This window comes from Dipodomys merriami, unplaced genomic scaffold (genome assembly GCF_024711535.1).
Source record: "Dipodomys merriami isolate MVZ:Mamm:240054 unplaced genomic scaffold, mDipMer1.0.p SCAF_55, whole genome shotgun sequence".
Lineage (NCBI taxonomy): Eukaryota > Metazoa > Chordata > Mammalia > Rodentia > Heteromyidae > Dipodomys > Dipodomys merriami.
Window position 1 is genome coordinate 1911617 of NW_027206124.1, and position 16661 is coordinate 1928277.

General features: G+C 49.8%; 1 protein-coding gene across 2 annotated transcripts; it reads right to left on the minus strand.

Annotated features, from left to right (window-relative positions):
* Window positions 1-1185: 1185 nt before the first annotated feature.
* Ankrd54 (ankyrin repeat domain 54) lies at window positions 1186-13070 on the minus strand. 2 transcript variants are annotated; one of them, XM_069999483.1, is made up of 9 exons: window positions 12547-13070; window positions 10970-11017; window positions 5781-5879; window positions 4753-4824; window positions 3361-3408; window positions 3162-3286; window positions 2868-2975; window positions 2528-2598; window positions 1186-2337 (listed from the first exon to the last, which is right to left on the minus strand). In XM_069999483.1, exons 1-9 carry the CDS (start codon window positions 12869-12871, stop codon window positions 2037-2039), a joined length of 1197 nt encoding a protein of 398 aa, XP_069855584.1. In that variant the 5' UTR covers window positions 12872-13070; the 3' UTR covers window positions 1186-2036. The 2 variants fall into 2 exon arrangements, with proteins under 2 accessions (XP_069855584.1, XP_069855585.1); XM_069999484.1 differs by having other exon boundaries at window positions 2250-2598; window positions 5781-5874; window positions 12547-12634.
* Between the last annotated feature and the right edge of the window lie 3591 nt (window positions 13071-16661).

Consider the following 16661-nt stretch of genomic DNA (forward strand, 5'->3'; position numbering starts at 1 on the left):
CCTAATTTGTCACAGGAGCCCTGGGAACACTGGGCTTCTGGAACCTGGTGAGAGGATGCGGGATGTGGGCCAGGCACTTGGCTGTTCAACCTCAAGCAAGTTACTTTCTTTGTTTCCTGCACAGAGGAGGCAATGCTAAGGCTTTATTGTAAGCACTAACTCAAAGGGCTTGTCTACAACACCTGTTGTAGACTCTCTTGGGGGGGGGGGGCGCCTCTGGCTCCAGGCCTGGTAGAAACATCATGAATTTGGGAGGTATGTCCGTATTCCAGCCCTAGATACCTGGGTAGGCCACCCTGGTGGGCCTGCAGCAGCAGCAAGGCCCGCCTAGAACAGTCCTAGCCAGAGCAAGTGTTCAGTAAAGATTGCTCACACAACTGGAATGGACCAGATGGATCATTAGAAAGCGAAAGGATTCCCCGCACAAGGTAAACTCAACAGCCATGCCAGTCTTCTTCCCATGCCTGCTCACTCCACCCTCTGCTATCCTGTCAGCAGCTGGCAACAGACTGGATCCACAAGGACGCTTTCGCCGAGTTCTGGCCTGCCCCCACTGCCCAGTCCAGCGCACAGGGTCCTCTTGTGTTTTCTGAATCACTCTCCTGTCTGGATTGACTTTATCTGGCTGGCTCTTCAGACAGATTTGGGGTTACAGCAAACATCCTGGTTAGAAATGGGGCAAGGCAGATTGGCTGGCTGGCTGCGCTTGATGAATGACCTGTAAGACCATTCCTTCCTGCCCAACCTGCCCTCCCTCCAAAACTCCCAAGCCTGCCACCTGTCTCAGGGCTGCCACAGCGCTTGGTTTTCTTCTCCCTGCCAACCCCAAGGCCTTAGCTCCTCCCGCCCCCCCACAGGGCCCTGGGGGCTAGTATCTGTCACCCTTCACCCTCAGGCTGAGCGGCTGGATTCTGAGAGTTCAGGCAGACTTGAAGTGTGCCTAGCTGTGGTCTGGGAACAAATTCTCCTCCTCTGAAAGTAGCCAAGGCTTCCAATTTGGTGAGAAAGCGGGACAGAGCCAGATGGCACATGGAATAAGCACTGTCAAATCTGTGCCCAGTGCCTCCCAGTGCCCACCCTAAGGTTTTCCCCTTATGACACACCAAGCAGGGTGTGCAACAGAGAGCCCTCTGCTCCTGCTGGTGGGGCCAGGGCTGCTCATAGGACCAAAGGCTTTCACAGTGGTGAATTTGAGCATCTCTTTTATTGGTTTCCTGTTGCTATGGCAACAAACAACACAGACATTCTCATGGGTTTCTGGAGGCTATAATCTAAAATCAGTCTCACTGAGCTAAAGTCTCAAGTTGTCAGTAAAGCCAGTTCCTTCTGGAAGTCCAATGGAGAAAATCCATTTCCTTGCCTCCTCTAGCTTCTGAAGGCAGCCTACATTCTTCCTTGGCTTGTGACCTCTTCTCTGGACTTTTACTTGGGGATTTGAACCAAGGGCCTCAGGCTTACCAGCCAGTTGTGATAGTACTGGGGCACCAGCCATTACCCTTGAATTTCTGTGCTGGTCGTGGGATGTGAACTCTGAGCCTCAAGCTCTCACTTGGCTTTTTCACTCAAGGGTGGCGCTCTACCACTGGAGCCATACCTTCACTTCCTGCTTTTTGCTGGTTAACTGGCAATAAGAGTCTCGGAGACATTTCTGAACTGTGATTCCCAGATCCCAGCCTCCTCAGTAGCCAGCATTATAGGCTTGAGCCATGGTGCCTGACCCCTCCCAACTTGTTGCTCTTATTAGCACATCTGCTTGTTTCCCTTAATACTGACCTCTACGATCTCATCCAGCCCACCTTGATAATTCCAGACCATGTGTGTGTGAAGACTTAGTTGTAACCACAAAGCCTCTCCGGCCATGTGGGGTCCAGCCCACAGGATCCTGGATGAGGACCTAGGCATCTAGGGGCCACAATCAGCTTGTGACAACTGACAGCAAACCGAACCCCTCCTGCTGTTTCAGTGACTGTCAGGGGAAGGGTTGGGGAACGTTTCCTTTTGGAGTCAGCGGGATGCTCTCTCACCTTATTTAAGGCCTAGGCCTCACCAACCCTCCCTGCTTCTGACCAGAGAAACTGATGCAATGTCTCCTCAGAAGTCAGGCAACGAACTAAAACCTCAGTGCTGGAGAGAGGGCCAGGGCCAGCCAAGAAGCTTGTGGTGGCCTGAGAGTACATGCCGGAAGCCAGCCGGCAGCAACAAGCCCTTAGCTGGGAAGGAGCAGGAAGAAGGCTTCGGGGCCTGCTGAGGGTGCCAGAGGCCTGAGGACGGTGGCGCACGTCAGCCAGAGCTGAAGTGCGGCTGCAGGGTGCCTCGTGCAGCAAAGGTGATCTGCATCTGTGGAGATGATGGAGACTGACTGGGAGCGGCTCAGGTGGCGAAGAGCATGACTTGGCGGTCCCCAGTGTCTTGAGGATGAGGAGGAGAAGTGGAGTTCCAAAGTCCCCTGGGCTTTTTCTTTGTAGAAGAGAGCAGAGGGGGCAGGGCTGTGGCAGTGGCGGGGGGGGGGGGGGGGAGCTCTTGCTACCTCTTCTCCATGTTTTGCATCTGTAAACTCAGGGAGGTAAAGCTGGCCAGGAGGTCAGTCACCTCATCAACCTGCAAAAAGAAACCCAGACTCTGTTCCAGGGTGCCAAGTTCCCACTAGCCTGCCCCCCCCCCCCAAAGCAGATATTGTCTCCCAGTGGGACAGTTGGCATCAGGTGACCCGGTGCTCCAGCCAGACAGCAGGGCCGTGAGCACAAATCCACCTCTGTAGGCTCAAAGGAAGTGGTGGAGGCTCGGGCCCCGGTGGGCGGCACCCCTGACACAGCTGGTTCCTGCTGTGCGGGTCTGGCCCCAGGGCTGGACCTGTGGCTGCAGGTTACCTGCTCTTTGGTGCTGGTCATCTGGAGCCGGGTGCAGAGGTCATCCAGCCTGTCCCGCTGCTCGTGCTGCCCCAGGCGCTCCAGGTACTCCCGCAGCATATGGATGATCTGCAAGAGAGGCTGAGCTGAGCAGGCACGTTCTGACTTGACTCAGAAAGGGGGCTCAGAGGGGTCTGGTGGGGTGCTGTGGGCGGGTCCTGTGCAGGAGTCCTCTGGGGTCAGTAGGAGATGACTTGGAGCCCTGGGACCAGGGGCAGGTGCACTAGGGAGAGGAGTACAGGAGCGTGTGCTCACCTGCTTCACCTCCAGCCGTACAGCCTCCAGACACTGAGAATGGCCCTCCTGCAGGATGTTCAGCTTCGACTTGGCCAGGTGCAGGGGTGTGCGGCCAGCTCTGTCCAGGGCATCTACACGGGCCCCTGTGGGAACAGGCAGAGGGAAGCATGCTGGTGGTAAGGGTAAGTGAAAGGAGCAAGAAGAAGAGACTACATACCTCCTCGGAGCAGCGTGGTGATGACAGGGACGTGGTTGGTGCAGGCCGCTGAGAACGAAGAACAGAGATTTAAGAATCCAGGAACTGCCGGGCATCTGTAGCTCATGCCTGTAATCCTAGTTTACTTGGGACCATGAGATCTGAGAATCCCAGTTCAAAGCCAGCCTGAGCAGGGAAGTTTGTGAGACTTTTTTTTTTTTTTTTTTTGGTCCGTCATGGTGTTTGAACTCTGGGTTTGGGCGCTGTCCCTGAACTCTTCAGCTCAATACACAAGCTCTACTGTTTGAGCCACAGCACCACTTCCAGTTTTCTGATGGTTAATTGAAGGTAAGAGTCTCACAGCCTTTCCTCTCCTGGGCTGGCTTCAAATCTCGATCCTCAGATCTCAGCCTCCTGAGTAGCTAGGATTACAGGCGTGAGCCATCAGCACCTGGTTGTGAGACTCTTATATCCAATTAACCAGCAAAAAGGCAGAAGTGGAGCTATGGTTCAAGTGGGAGAATGCTAGCCTTGAACAAAAAGCTAAGGAAGAGTGTGAAGTCTTAAATTCAAAATTCAAGCCTCAGTTCTGGAACACACACACACACACACACACACACACACACACACACACACACACACACACACACACACACACACACACACACACACACACACACACACACACACACACACACACACACACACACACACACACACACACACACACACACACACACACACACGAGCACTATAATCCTAATGAGGAGGCTGAGATATGAGGATCTCAGTTTGAAGCCAGCCTGGGCAGGAAAGTCTGTTGAGACTCTTATCTTCATTAAAATAGCAAAAACAAAAACACAAAACAAAAGTAGAGCTAGGGTTCAAGTGGTAGAGCACTAGCCTTGAGCAAATTCTCAGGAATAGCACCCAGGCTCTGATTTCAAGCTCCAGGATCAGCAAAGAGAAAAGAAAAAAAAGAGAAAGAGAATCCAGGAGGAGGGCTGTGGGCTGGGTTTCTGAATATGCCCACACCAAACTATGCCTCCTAAAAAGGTGTCACCGTGTCACCAGGGCTGCATCAGGGCATTCCTGAGCAATCACATCTAATTCTTTCCTTGCACATCTGGGGAAATTGAGGCCTGGAGATGGGCCCTACCCAGAGTGAGTTGGCAACAGGTCAAAAGCCAGGTAGGGGTCTCACGACATGCTTTCTAGTGAAAATGCCATGTCTAGGGACGGCCAATGGCTGGGTGACTGGACAGGCATGGGACCCAGGCTGCTACCAAGTGCGGCCTCGGGGCTCGGGCTCACTGGATGCTTGGAGACACTACTGGGATCCTGAGGGACAAAGATTCCCCACTTGGGGGCTAGTCTGTTCTGGAGGTATCTCGTCAGCTTTTGGGGACTCACCCAGGTGCAGTGGTGTGTTGCCCAGACCGTCCCTCTGGTTGGGGTCAGCCCCATGGTCCAGAAGCAGCTGTACTGGAAAGAGAACCCAAGAGGAACTGGGTTTTGTTTTGTTTTGTTTCCCAGTCCTGGGGCTTAAGGCCTGGGATCGGTCCCTGAGCTTCTTTTGCTCAAGGCTAGTACTCTTACTACTTGAGCCATAGCACCACTTCTGGCTTTTGCTGCTTAGGTGGTACTGAGGAATTAAAGGAATTAAACCTAGGGCTACATGCATGCTAGGCAAGCACTCTTCCACTAAGACACATTCTCAGCCCTGAGGAACTGTTTTAACTGGACCCGCACCCATAGTCTAGCTACAGAGGTTTGCTCAATGTGTAATTTCTCTCACTCATTTTTGTATTCATCCGCTTTTCCTCATTCATACACAATGGGTTCCTGTGCAGGATCCTGGATGCCAGAACCTGTGCACGTGCTATAGAACTGGGTTTTTTTTGTGGTACTAGGGTTTGAACTCAGGGCTTCACGCTTGTTAGGCTCGTGCGCTACCATTTGAGCCATACCTCCAGCTCCTTAGTTCGTTGTTTTCTTTGTGCTAGTATTAGGGGTTGAACTCAGGGGCTGAGTGCTGCCCCCTAACTTTTTTGCTCAAGCCTGGCAGTGTCACAGCCCAACCTGAGGTATATCAAGGAGGGGGAGCTCGTTGTCTAGTGGCCTAGCTCTCACTATGGTATTTAACAGAGAGAAGCAGGAGATGTCCTTTTCTCAGCTTTAAAACCTCAATCCCGGTCAGACACTGGTGGCTCATACCTGTAATCCTAGCTCTTCAGGTGGCTGAGATCTGAGGATCACGGTTTGAAGCCATCCCAGGCAGGAAAGCCCCATGAGACTTACCACCCAAAAGCCAGAAGTGGAGCTGTGGCTCAAGTAGTAGCGGGCCAATCTTAAACAAAAAAGCTCAGGGACGTTAGGATCCTCCTGGTGGCCTCTGGAGAGACACCACTTCACCTGCCCTGCGCATGCCCAGTACTTACCAATCTGGTCATTGCCATTGCAGGAGGCGAAGTGGAGGGCAGTGCGGCCCTTGTCATCAGCTGCACAGGGATCTGTGCCATCGTCCAGCAGCTGCTGCACTGACACCACCAAGATGCAGGAAGGGCAACAAAGCAGAAGTGTTAGCTATGCTGCAGTCCGGGAGCAGGCAGGGGTCCCCCTAGATAAGGCATTCCCAACGCATGGCAAAGCTTCTCCCCAAGGGGCCAGCATGGCAAAGAATGTGTTTTCTTCAGGACACAACTGAGCACAAGACCAAGGGGCATACAGACTAAGTCCTAGGCTAAACTAAGTAAACAAGCAAGGGGGCAAGCTGGGCAGTGGTAACTCATGCCTACAATCCTAGCTACTTAGGCATTTTTGGTTGTTTTTTTTTGGTCGGTCGTGGGGCTTGAACTCTGGGCCTGGGTGCTGTCCCTCAGCTCTTTAGCTAAGGCCAGCGTTCTACCACTTGAGCCACAGCGCCACTTCCGGTTTTCTGGTGATTAATTGGAGATAAGAGTCTCATGGCCTTTCCTGCCCAGGCTGGCCTTGAACCATGATCCTCAGATCTCAGCCTCCTAAGTAGCTAGGATTTCAGGTGTGAGCCACTGGCTAAGTAGCCACTGGCTACTTAGGAGGTTGAGATCTGAGGATCAGGATTTGAAGCCAGCTGGGCAGGAAGTCTGTGAAATTCCTTCTCCAACTAACCACCAAAAAGTCAGAAGTGGAGGTGTGGCTCAAATGGTAGACAGCCAGCCTTGAGCAGAAAAAGGAACAGCACCCAGGGCCCTGAGTTCATGCCCCACTATGGGCACACAAAAAAAGTAAGGAGCATACTGCCAACAGCACCTGACAGTGGAAGAAGCTGGCCTGGGGTGAGCAGAGGCCTGAACTTGGGCCCCAGGTCATGGCAAATGTATATAATCTCTGTGCTGCCAATCTCCAGAGCTGCTGAGATGAGAATCATGGGAGTGGAAGTCCTCGGTGGAACACATGGAGCCCTGTAAGTATGAGGCATTATGCTCTAATGCACATATCAGCTAAAGTGGGGGAAAGTGCTACTCGATGTTTTAGTATCTGTCTCCCAGCAAGAAGCTTCTCGAGGGCTTGAACCATTCTGCCCAAAGCCTAGGCAGCACCCTTCCACCTGAGTCAGTACTGCTTTCACCACCAAGAGTGAAGGACACTGAGGGAAGGAGAACATTCTGGTTCCCAAAATAAGAGAATGTGTTACATTACAGGTATGCATAGCAGTTTATAAACTCATAAAGTCCTCAAGCTGGGCCCAGATGGGTCATACCTATATACTAGCTCTCCAGAAGGCCTGCTTGAACTGGAGGATCAAAGTTCAAAGCCAGCCCAGGAAGAAAGGTTTGCTAGGCTGGGCGCCAGTGGCTCATCCCTGTAATCCTAGCTACTCAGGAAGTTGAGATCTGAGGATCCTGGGCAGGAAAGTCCATGAGACTCTTATCTCCAATTAACCACCAGAAAAACCGAAGTGGCGCTCAAGTGGTAGAGTGCTAGCCTTGAGCTGAAGAGTTGAGAGACAGTGTCCAGGCCAAGTTCAAGCCCCATAACTGACAAAAAAAAAAAAAAAAAAAAAAAGAGAGAGAAAGATTTGCTAAGCATGAGGCCCTTAGTTCTGGTACTCAGAAAAACAGTCCTCAAGCCGGGCGCTGGTGGCTCACGCCTGTAATCCTAGCTACTCAGGAGGCTGAGATCTGAGGATCACGGTTCAAAGCCAGCCCGGGCAGGAGAGACCGTGAGACTCCTATCTCCAATAAACCACCAGAAAACCGGAAGTGGCGCTGTAGCTCAAGTGGTAGAGTGCTCGCCTTGAGCTGAAGAGCTGAGGGACAGCGCCCAAGCCCAGAGTTCAAGCCCCACGACCGACAAAAAAAAAAAAAAAAAAAAGAAAAACAGTCCTCAGCACAGGAAAGGAAATAGTTGTTGAAATAGTGAGGACAGTTCCTTACGTGGCAAAAAAGGACTTTGCAGATCTGATCAAGGCTAAGGACTTTGGGAAGCAGAGATTATCCAGGATTATCCAGGCCCAATATAATCGTACCAGGCCTTGTAATCAGAGAGCCTTTCTCTGCTCCAAGGACCAGAGAGTATCAGAGAGAGAAGAGCCCACTGTGACTAGCTTTGAAGATTTGAAACGTGGTGCTAGTAATCTTATCTACTCAGGAGGCTGATCTGAGGATTGTGGTTCAAAGCCAGCCTAGGCAAGGAAGTCTGTGAGACTCTTATCTCCAATTAAGCACCAAAAAAAAAAAAAAAGGAAGTTGAGCTGTGGCTCAAGTGATAGAGTGTTAGCCTTGAGCATAAAAAGCTTAGGGGGAGCCGGGAGCTGGTGGCTCATGCCTGTACTCCTAGCTACTCAGGAGGCTGAGATCTGAGGATCGAGGTTCAAAAAGCCAGCCCAGGCAGGAGAGACCATGAGACTCCTATCTCCAATAAACCACCAGAAAACCGGAAGTGGCGCTGTCGCTCAAGTGGTAGAGCGCTCGCCTTGAGCTGAAGAGCTGAGGGACAGCGCCCAGGCCCAAAGTTCAAGCCCCACGACCAAAAAAAAAAAAAAAAAAAAGCTTAGGGGGGCTGGGAAGGTGGCTCAGTCTTAGAGGGCTTGCCTTGCATGCATGAGGTTCTAGGTTCGATTCCTCAGCACTCCATAAGCAGAAAAAGCCAGAAGTGGCGTGGTGGCTCAAGTAGTAGAGCCCTAGCCTTGAGCTGAAGAGCTAAGGGACAGTGCCCAGGCCCAGAGTTCAGGCCCCGTGACCAGCAAAAAAAAAAAAAAGCTTAGGAACAGTGATCAGGTTTTGAGTTTAAGCTCCATGACTAACCAAGACAGGGGAAACAAAAAAAGAAAGCAATGCAGCATCTCTGACACCTAGATTTTAGCCTGGTCAGTAAGACCTGTACAAGACTTCTGGCCCAGGGAATTATAACAAATTTGTGTTGCTTAAACCACTAAGTAGGGGTAATTAGTTAAAGTGGCCATAGAAAGCTAACACCACTTTTTTTCTGACTCATAGGACACATTAAGTCCATAGACAAAATTAATTTTTTTGTCCTAGATTGACTTTGCTATTTACCTTTGATGTAGTTACTGCCTCCTTAGCTCAGGAGTGCCAGAAAACAGTAGCAGAAAACCAGACAGAACCTCCTGCGAGCTGCATTCACACCTCCCAGGGGCTCTGCCAACTGCAGCCATGAATGCCACTTGACCTGACCTCACAGTGTACAGAGCAGCTCGAGGTGGTGGATGTCACTTGGCAGTTAAAGCAGTGTTTACTCTCATTAGCCAGAAGAAGTTCCAAACAAGCACCCTATAGACAAGGTCCCTGGCATCAGGAATCCCAAAGGACAATAAGTGCTCTGACACAGGAGGGCCCAGGGTGACAGGGGAGAATGTGAATCTGTATGTAAGTCTGGCCTGCTTTCTGCAAGGTGACTGCAAAGACATTGGTAAATACAGCGGCCCTGTGCCAAGAGAGAACTTTTTTTTTTTTTTTTTGGTCGGTCATGGGACTTGACCTCTGGGCCTGGGCACTGTCCTTCAGCTCTTCAGCTCAAGGCTAGCACCCTACCACTTAAGCCACAGCACTACTTCCGGTTTTCTGGTGGCTTATTGGAGATCAGAGTCTCAGACTTTCCTGCCCAGGCTGGCTTTGAACTATGATCCTCAGATCTCAGCCTCCTGAGTAGCTTGGATTACATGCATGAGCCATTTGCGCCTGGCTTCTTCTTCTTTTTTTTTTTTTTTTGTCGGTTGTGGGGCTTGAACTCTGGGCCTGGGCGCTGTCCCTCAGCTCTTCAGCTCAAGGCGAGCGCTCTACCACTTGAGCTACAGCGCCACTTCCGGTTTTCTGGTGATTTATTGGAGATAGGAGTCTCATGGTCTCTCCTGCCTGGGCTGGCTTTGAACCACGATCCTCAGATCTCAGCCTCCTGAGTAGCTAGGATTACAGGCGTAAGCCACCAGCGCCCGGCTCTTCTTCTTCTTTTTAACTATATTTTTTTTGTTTTTGTTTTTGGTACTGGGGATCAAACGCAGGACATTGCTAGGCAAGCACTTTGCCACTGAGCTACATCCCAGCCCAAGGGTGAGCTTTATACTAGCTGAGCATTGATGTCTCATGCCTGCAATCCTAGCTATTCAGGAAGCTGAGATTTGAGGATTAAAGTTCAAAGCCAGACTGAACAGATAAATCCAAACTTCTTTGTGTGTGGGTGTCATTCTTGGGGCTTGAACTCAGGGCTCTGGGTGCTGTCATTTGAGTTTTTCTCTTTTTTATTTTTATTTTTTTTTCCGGTCGTGGGGCCTGAACTCTGGGCCTGGGCGCTGTCCCTCAGCTCTTTTAGCTCAAGGCTAGCGCTCTACCACTTGAGCCACAGCGTCACTTCCGGCTTTTTTCTTTTTGCTTATGTGGTGCTGAGGAATCGAACCCAGGGCCTCATGCATGCAAGGCAAGCACTCTACCACTGAGCCACCTCCCCAGCCCTTGAGTTTTTCTCAAATCTAGCACTCTACCATTTGAGCCACATGTCTATTTCCAGCCTTTTGCTGGTTAACTGGAGATAACAGCCTTAAGGGTTTCTCTTCCTGGGCTGTCTTTGAACCCTGATACTCAGATCAGATCACAGCCTGCTAAGCAGCTAAAATTACAGGTGTGAGTCACCAATGCATGGCTCCAAATACAAACTTTCATCTCCAATTAACCAGCAAAAGACCAAAATTAGAGGTGTGGCTAAAGTGGTATAGTACCAGCCTTGATCAATAAAACTAAGAAAACACAAGCCATGTGTTCAAACCCCAGAACTGACATTAAAAAAAAAAAAGAAGCTGGGAATGTGGCTTAGTGTTAGAGTGCTTGCCTAGCATGCATGAAATCCTGGGATTGATTCTTCCTCAGTTCCACATTAACAGAAAAAGCAGAAAGTGGCACTGTGGGCTCAAGTGGTTGAGTGCTAGCCTTGAGCAAAAGAAGCTCAGAGACAGTGCCCAGGCTCTGAGTTCAAGCCCCAGGACTGACAAAAAAAAAAAAGAAAGAAAAAGAAGGGTGAGAGGAGGCCTGTGTTTCTAGGTATGGGTTACATGGCTCTTGCCTATTATACTCCACCCGCCCCCACTTCCATACCAGCTCCAGGAATCCATGGAGCCAGAATCATTGTGCACACTCACCTGTTTCCACATCATTGGCATTGGCTGAATCCCTCAGTCTCTTTAGGGCTGTGAAGAGAGTAAGAGGTAAGTTAAAAAAGAAAACCCAGAGCAGGGTGCTTGTGGCTTACACCTGTAATCCTAGCTACTCCGAAGGCTGAGATCTGAGAATCAGGGGTTGAAGTAGTCCAGGAAAAATGTCCATGAGACTCTTATCTCCAATTAAGCACCAAAAGGCCAGAAGTAGAGCTGTGGCTCAAGTGGTAGAATACCAGCCTTGAGGATTAAAAAAAAAAAAAAAAGGGGGGGGACAGTACTCAGGCCTCAAGTTTCAAACCCCAGATACTGTCCCCCTCCAAACACACACACACAATTACCATGAAGAAACAGAAGGTAATGTTTCCTATTTTCCTGTGGTTACCACAGTATTTAAAGGGAAGTAACAGTGCCAGGATACAAAATGCTACCCAGAACAAGGAGAAACCCCAGCAAAGGCCACTTTTTAGCTGAGTGTCAGTAGCTCATATCTGTAATCCTAGTTACTCAGAAGACTGAGATCTGAGGATCAGGGTTCAAAGGCAGCCCAGTCAGATAAACTCTTGAAAATCTTATCTCCAATCTTGCCCATGTAATTGTAACCTCTGTACAGTATTTTCCCAATAAAAATAAAATAAAAATTAAAAAAAAAAAAGAAAGAAAATCTTATCTCCAGTTAACTAAAGAAAAGCTGAAAGTGGAGGTATGGCTCAAATGACAAAGTAGCATCCTTGAGTGAAAAAGCTAAAAGATAAGCCGGGTGCTGGTGGCTCACACCTGTAATCCTAGCTACTCAGGAAGCTGAGTATTCAGGTTTACACTCAGCAAATTAAGTATTCAACTTTGATGACCACAATGTATCTCACAAATTAGAGGTAAAGCCATGTATCAGAAAACAGTGTATAACATATAACAAAGGCAGAAAACAGTATATAACATATAACAAAGGCAGGATAATAGCTATCTATTTAGTACCTTATTTAAGTCTAGCCACACTCTGTAAAGGCAGGTAGCTGTATCCATACTATAAACAGAAAATGAAGCTGAAAGAGTGCATAGTTTGCCAGGGTCCGGGCATGGAAGGGCAGTCCAATCCAGCTTTCATACAAGCTGGTAAATCTTGGCTATAGGCTCTGGCTTCCCCATTGCCCTATGAACAGGATTCTCAGCCTGGGATTAGTGGTTCAAGCATATAATCCTAAAGCCCTGGGAGACTGAGATTTGGAGGACCGAAGTTGGAGACCAGCCAGCTCAGGCAGTAATAAACACCCAGTCATGGAAAGTTTCTGTTCGGGATCTACCAAGTGAGAGGAGTCTGCCACTGAAGCAGGAAGACGTTTTAAAGATAAACCCCGGATCCTGGGCAGCTCTGATAGTAGTAATTATTGTTTATAACAGTGAAAGGAGACCCGACGGTCCCTGGGCACTGAGCAGCAGTCGAGGGAGGCCCCCAGACCCTGGGGCTGGGGAGTTCAGGAGCCGGCGCGCTGCTCCCCGGGGCCCTCTCTGTGCACCTCCTCGCCCCGGACCCCCACCCTGCACCTCCTCGCCCCGGGCCTCACCGTGCACCTCCTTGCCCGTGGGCCCAAGCCGGCGGTGCGGCCTGGCGGCGCGCCGGAGCCGGCCGGCCGGGATCTTGCAGCGCAGCTCATCGCGCGGCTCCGCGTCCTGCTGCCACAGGACATGGAGGAAGCGCAGCGGGGACTCGGAGCCCCCGGACGCCCGGCCCGGAAGGCCTGCGCCACCGACCAGGGCGGACCCCAAGTCCGCGAAAGAGAAGAGGCCCTCGGCTTCTGCCAGCGGCTCCGGCGCCACCGCGCACTCGCCATCCGAGCTCGAGCGGCCCGAGCGCGGCTCGTCGCCCGCGCCCCCCGCGGCGGCTGCCATGGCAACGGCTCCGCGCTGGCCTGGCAGTCCGAGCCTCGTTCTCAACCGACCGACAGACCCACTTCCCTCCGCCTTGTCCTGCTGTCAAGGGAAGGCGCGGGCGGGCGGGACCCGCTTGCAACCACGGCAACCGAGCGGGAGGCGGGTTCGCGCCGCGGGAGGTGGTCGTCTGGACCAGTGACGACTCCTCTAGCCTGCATTTCCCTGCCAATTGGGAAGGGAGGGAATAGTACGAGCGAGAGGATTGGACAGCGCTTCCAGCAGCGTGACTGGCGGATGGAAGAACCAATTACAAATTTCAAAGGTCTAAGGCCCTCACTTTGTGCCACTACCGAAGCCAATAAAAAAAAGCTAGATACTTCCCCTCCCTCCATTAACCCCCATTGAATCATGGGAAATATGACAGGCAGGTGCTGTAGCCAATCACGTGAAGACGACCGACAGCCAATCACGAAGGAAAGTGTAGCCCGGGTATTGACTTGTTTTGAATCAATGAACACATGGAAAGAAGGACTCCTCACAAAGAATAACGTAAAAAGGAAATATGTTAAGATCTGGAAATGGTACCGCTGTAAGGTCTGAACAGGAACACCTCCCTCCCTCTTGGCTAAGTTTCCACCCAGTATCTGTTACCTAGGTAACTGTCAGACCTGGAAGCAGTCACCTTCCCCTCCTGCTAGGTCACATCCTGGGCCACCTCTGGTCACATGCCTCCCATCTGACCTTAGGAGGGTCTCAGACCCTGAGGTCACATCCAGATCCAGTGTGGCCACCTTTCCCCTAACTGGCCACACCTCTTCCTGTCCCTGGCCTAGATAAGTCCCGGCCCAGAAGTGGGTTGTCCCCTCCTGGGTTGTTCCCTCCCCCCCTGGGTTGTCCCCTCCCCCCCCCTTCCCTTTTCAGCCATGCTTCTCCACCGTGCATGGCTGGAGCAGCTGTTGGGTAAATAAACTTCTTTTCCTGCCTGAATACTGCGTGGTGTTCTCTTCTTCGGCTACTTAATGAAACCTACCTAGTTAATAGACCTTACAGCCACAAACTGCACTGTGGTAGCTTCCAGATACTATCAATTGCATTCATCAGAGTTCTGGGAAACCCAACAGGGACAATTGATTCACAAAGTAATATAATTAGACGTAATTATTTCTATGTCAGTGACTGCTCAAAAGATGGTATCTATTTTAATTATTGATAACTAGAGCAGGTGAGGCCTCAGTACTGGGACCAAAAAATATTTGGGAGCAGCCTTGTTACTTAAGCACAGAATGGCATGCTCTAACTTAGCGATTTTCTTTTTTTCTTTCTTTCTTTTTTTTTTTTTTTTTTTTTTTTTTTGGGTCCGGTCGTGAGGCCTGAACTCTGGGCCTGGGCACTGTCCCTCAGCTCTTCAGCTCAAGGTTAGCACTCTACCACTTGAGCCACAGCACCACTTCCGGCTTTTTTCTTTTTGCTTATGTGGTGTTGAGGAATCGAACCCAGGGCCTTAGGCATGTAAGGCAAGCGCTCTACCACTGAGCCACCTTCCCAGCCCCCTTCGCAATTTTCTTTAAAAACCACACCTCTTTCACAAATGCAAAAAAAAGTGGATTATTTGCATTTTTGTCTTTCCCTTCATAACCTTCAGCTTCAGTTTTACACTCAGCAAATTTCTCAGTGACTCAAGGATTTTAATTATTTTTATTTCACTTTTTTTTTTTTAATTGAAGTGCAAGAGATCAAGCCCGAGAACTTGTGTATGCTAAGCAAGCATTCTATCCTAGGGTTTTTTTTTTTTTGTTTTGTTTTTGTTTTTTGGTAGAGTCACTCTGTAACCCAGACTAGACTTGAACATTTTTCCCCCCAGCACTGGGGCTTGAACTCAGAACCTCATACTCTTGGTCTTTTTACTTTTGGCTAATGCTCTAGCATGAGCCACAACTCCACTCCTAGTGTGTGTGTCTATTTAGCAAAGAGAGAAGGTACTGGGCTTTGAACTGAAGACCTGAGCAATAACTCTTAGCTTTTTTGCTTTTTTTTGCACTTTTATAATCTTAATAGCTCTACTTCCTGGCCTCTCTCTCTTCTCCCCCCACCCCTTGTGGGGGCTGAACTTTGGGCCTGGGCGCTGTCCCTCAGCTCTTCAGTTCAAGGCTAGTGCCCTACCACTTGAGCCACACCACCACTTCTAGCTTTTTTCTGCTCATGTGGTGCTCGGGAAACAAACCCAGAGCCTCATGCATGCAAGGCAAGCACTCTACCACTGAGGCAACTTCCCAGCCCAGCCTCTCCTTAAGTGCCACCTATATCCGGTGCTTTCACTGATCCTTTTTTTTTTTTTTTTTTTGGTCGTTCGTGGGACTTGAACTCTTGGTCTGGGCACTGACCCTGAGCTCTTCAGTTCAAGGCTAATGTTCTACCACTTGAACCACAGCACCACTTCTGGTTTTCTGGTAGTAAATTGGAGATAAGAGTCTCATGAACTTTCCTTCCCTGGCTGGCTTTGAACCATGATCTTCAGATTTCAGCCTCCTGAGTAGCCAGGATTACAAGCGTGAGCCACAAGCACCTGGCTTCACTGATCTTTTTAATATCTAGAGTCAGATTATTTGGACTTTGCCAGAAAACCACACAGACATGCAGGTACAGAGAACAAAGAAAGGTTTATTCCTGGGAAAGGGGCTGGCAAGACCCCTTCTCACAAGGGAGAAGTGAGAAACGGCACTGGCTATTGTCTGAGGTGACCAATATAACCTAATAGGTTTAGGAGGGGCTAGAAGGGGCGAGGGGGTGGAGCCCCCAGTGTGGATGTGAGGACAAAGGGCTTCATCATGGATTGCTGCATATATGGCAGCAATATATATATATATATATATATATATATATATATATATATATATATATATATATATATCCCAGAGGAGTACCATACCAAGGTAAAGGGGTATGGAGGCTGATTATATGCTGCCTTTACTAAATGGGCTAGTGGTCCCTAGGAAGGGAGCATGCTAAGCTGTGGAGGAGGGAAGGAGCTTACTAAGCTTTGGGAAAGGAGCTCATTGGGCTAACATCTAGAGAACTTTAGTTTAGATCCGGCTTTGAGATTTCTGTATCAGATGTTCCCTAACACTGCTTCTAGTCCTGATTCATAAAGTACAACTGCAGTAATAGGGGTAGGGGTTTAGGAGGTTATACTCAGGGGAGTGGCACAAACAGGACAACAGGTGAACTACCGATAAAACCACATCAAGAGAAGCATGGCTTGAAATAAATCCAGCTGAAGAAGTCAGGCCACTGTGGAATATAACTAATGATCTTTCCTAGTCAGAAACTTCCTGCCTACAATCCCAGGAAAAAGATCAAGAGAGATGGGGCAACATTAGGCTGCTAAAGGTGTTGTACTAGGTGCTTTGGTCAGCTCAATTTCTTCCCCTTTGAAGTCTTGCCTTTCCAAGAACAAAGGGGGCTTGGGAAACCAAACACCCTTTCTGTCTGTAATGGGGTTCTGTCTGCCGATCAGAATTGCGTTTCTAAACCTATTTGTCGTGCTGCAAAGCAATGGAATAAATCTGGACTCCAGTGCAATTCAGCTTCTATGATTGAAGTAGGAATGGTAGAACAGCTACCACACAACATGAGGTGGGGAGAGAGAGGGAACTAAGACAAGAGTTCTTGACAGGAGCCAGGTGCTAGTGGTTCATGCATGTAAGCCTAACCAGTAAAGAGACTGAGATCTGAGGACCAAGGTTCAAAGCCAGCCCAAAAGTCCATGAGCCCCTTATTTTTAGGTTTTTAAAAAGAGGTAGCCTAGTAA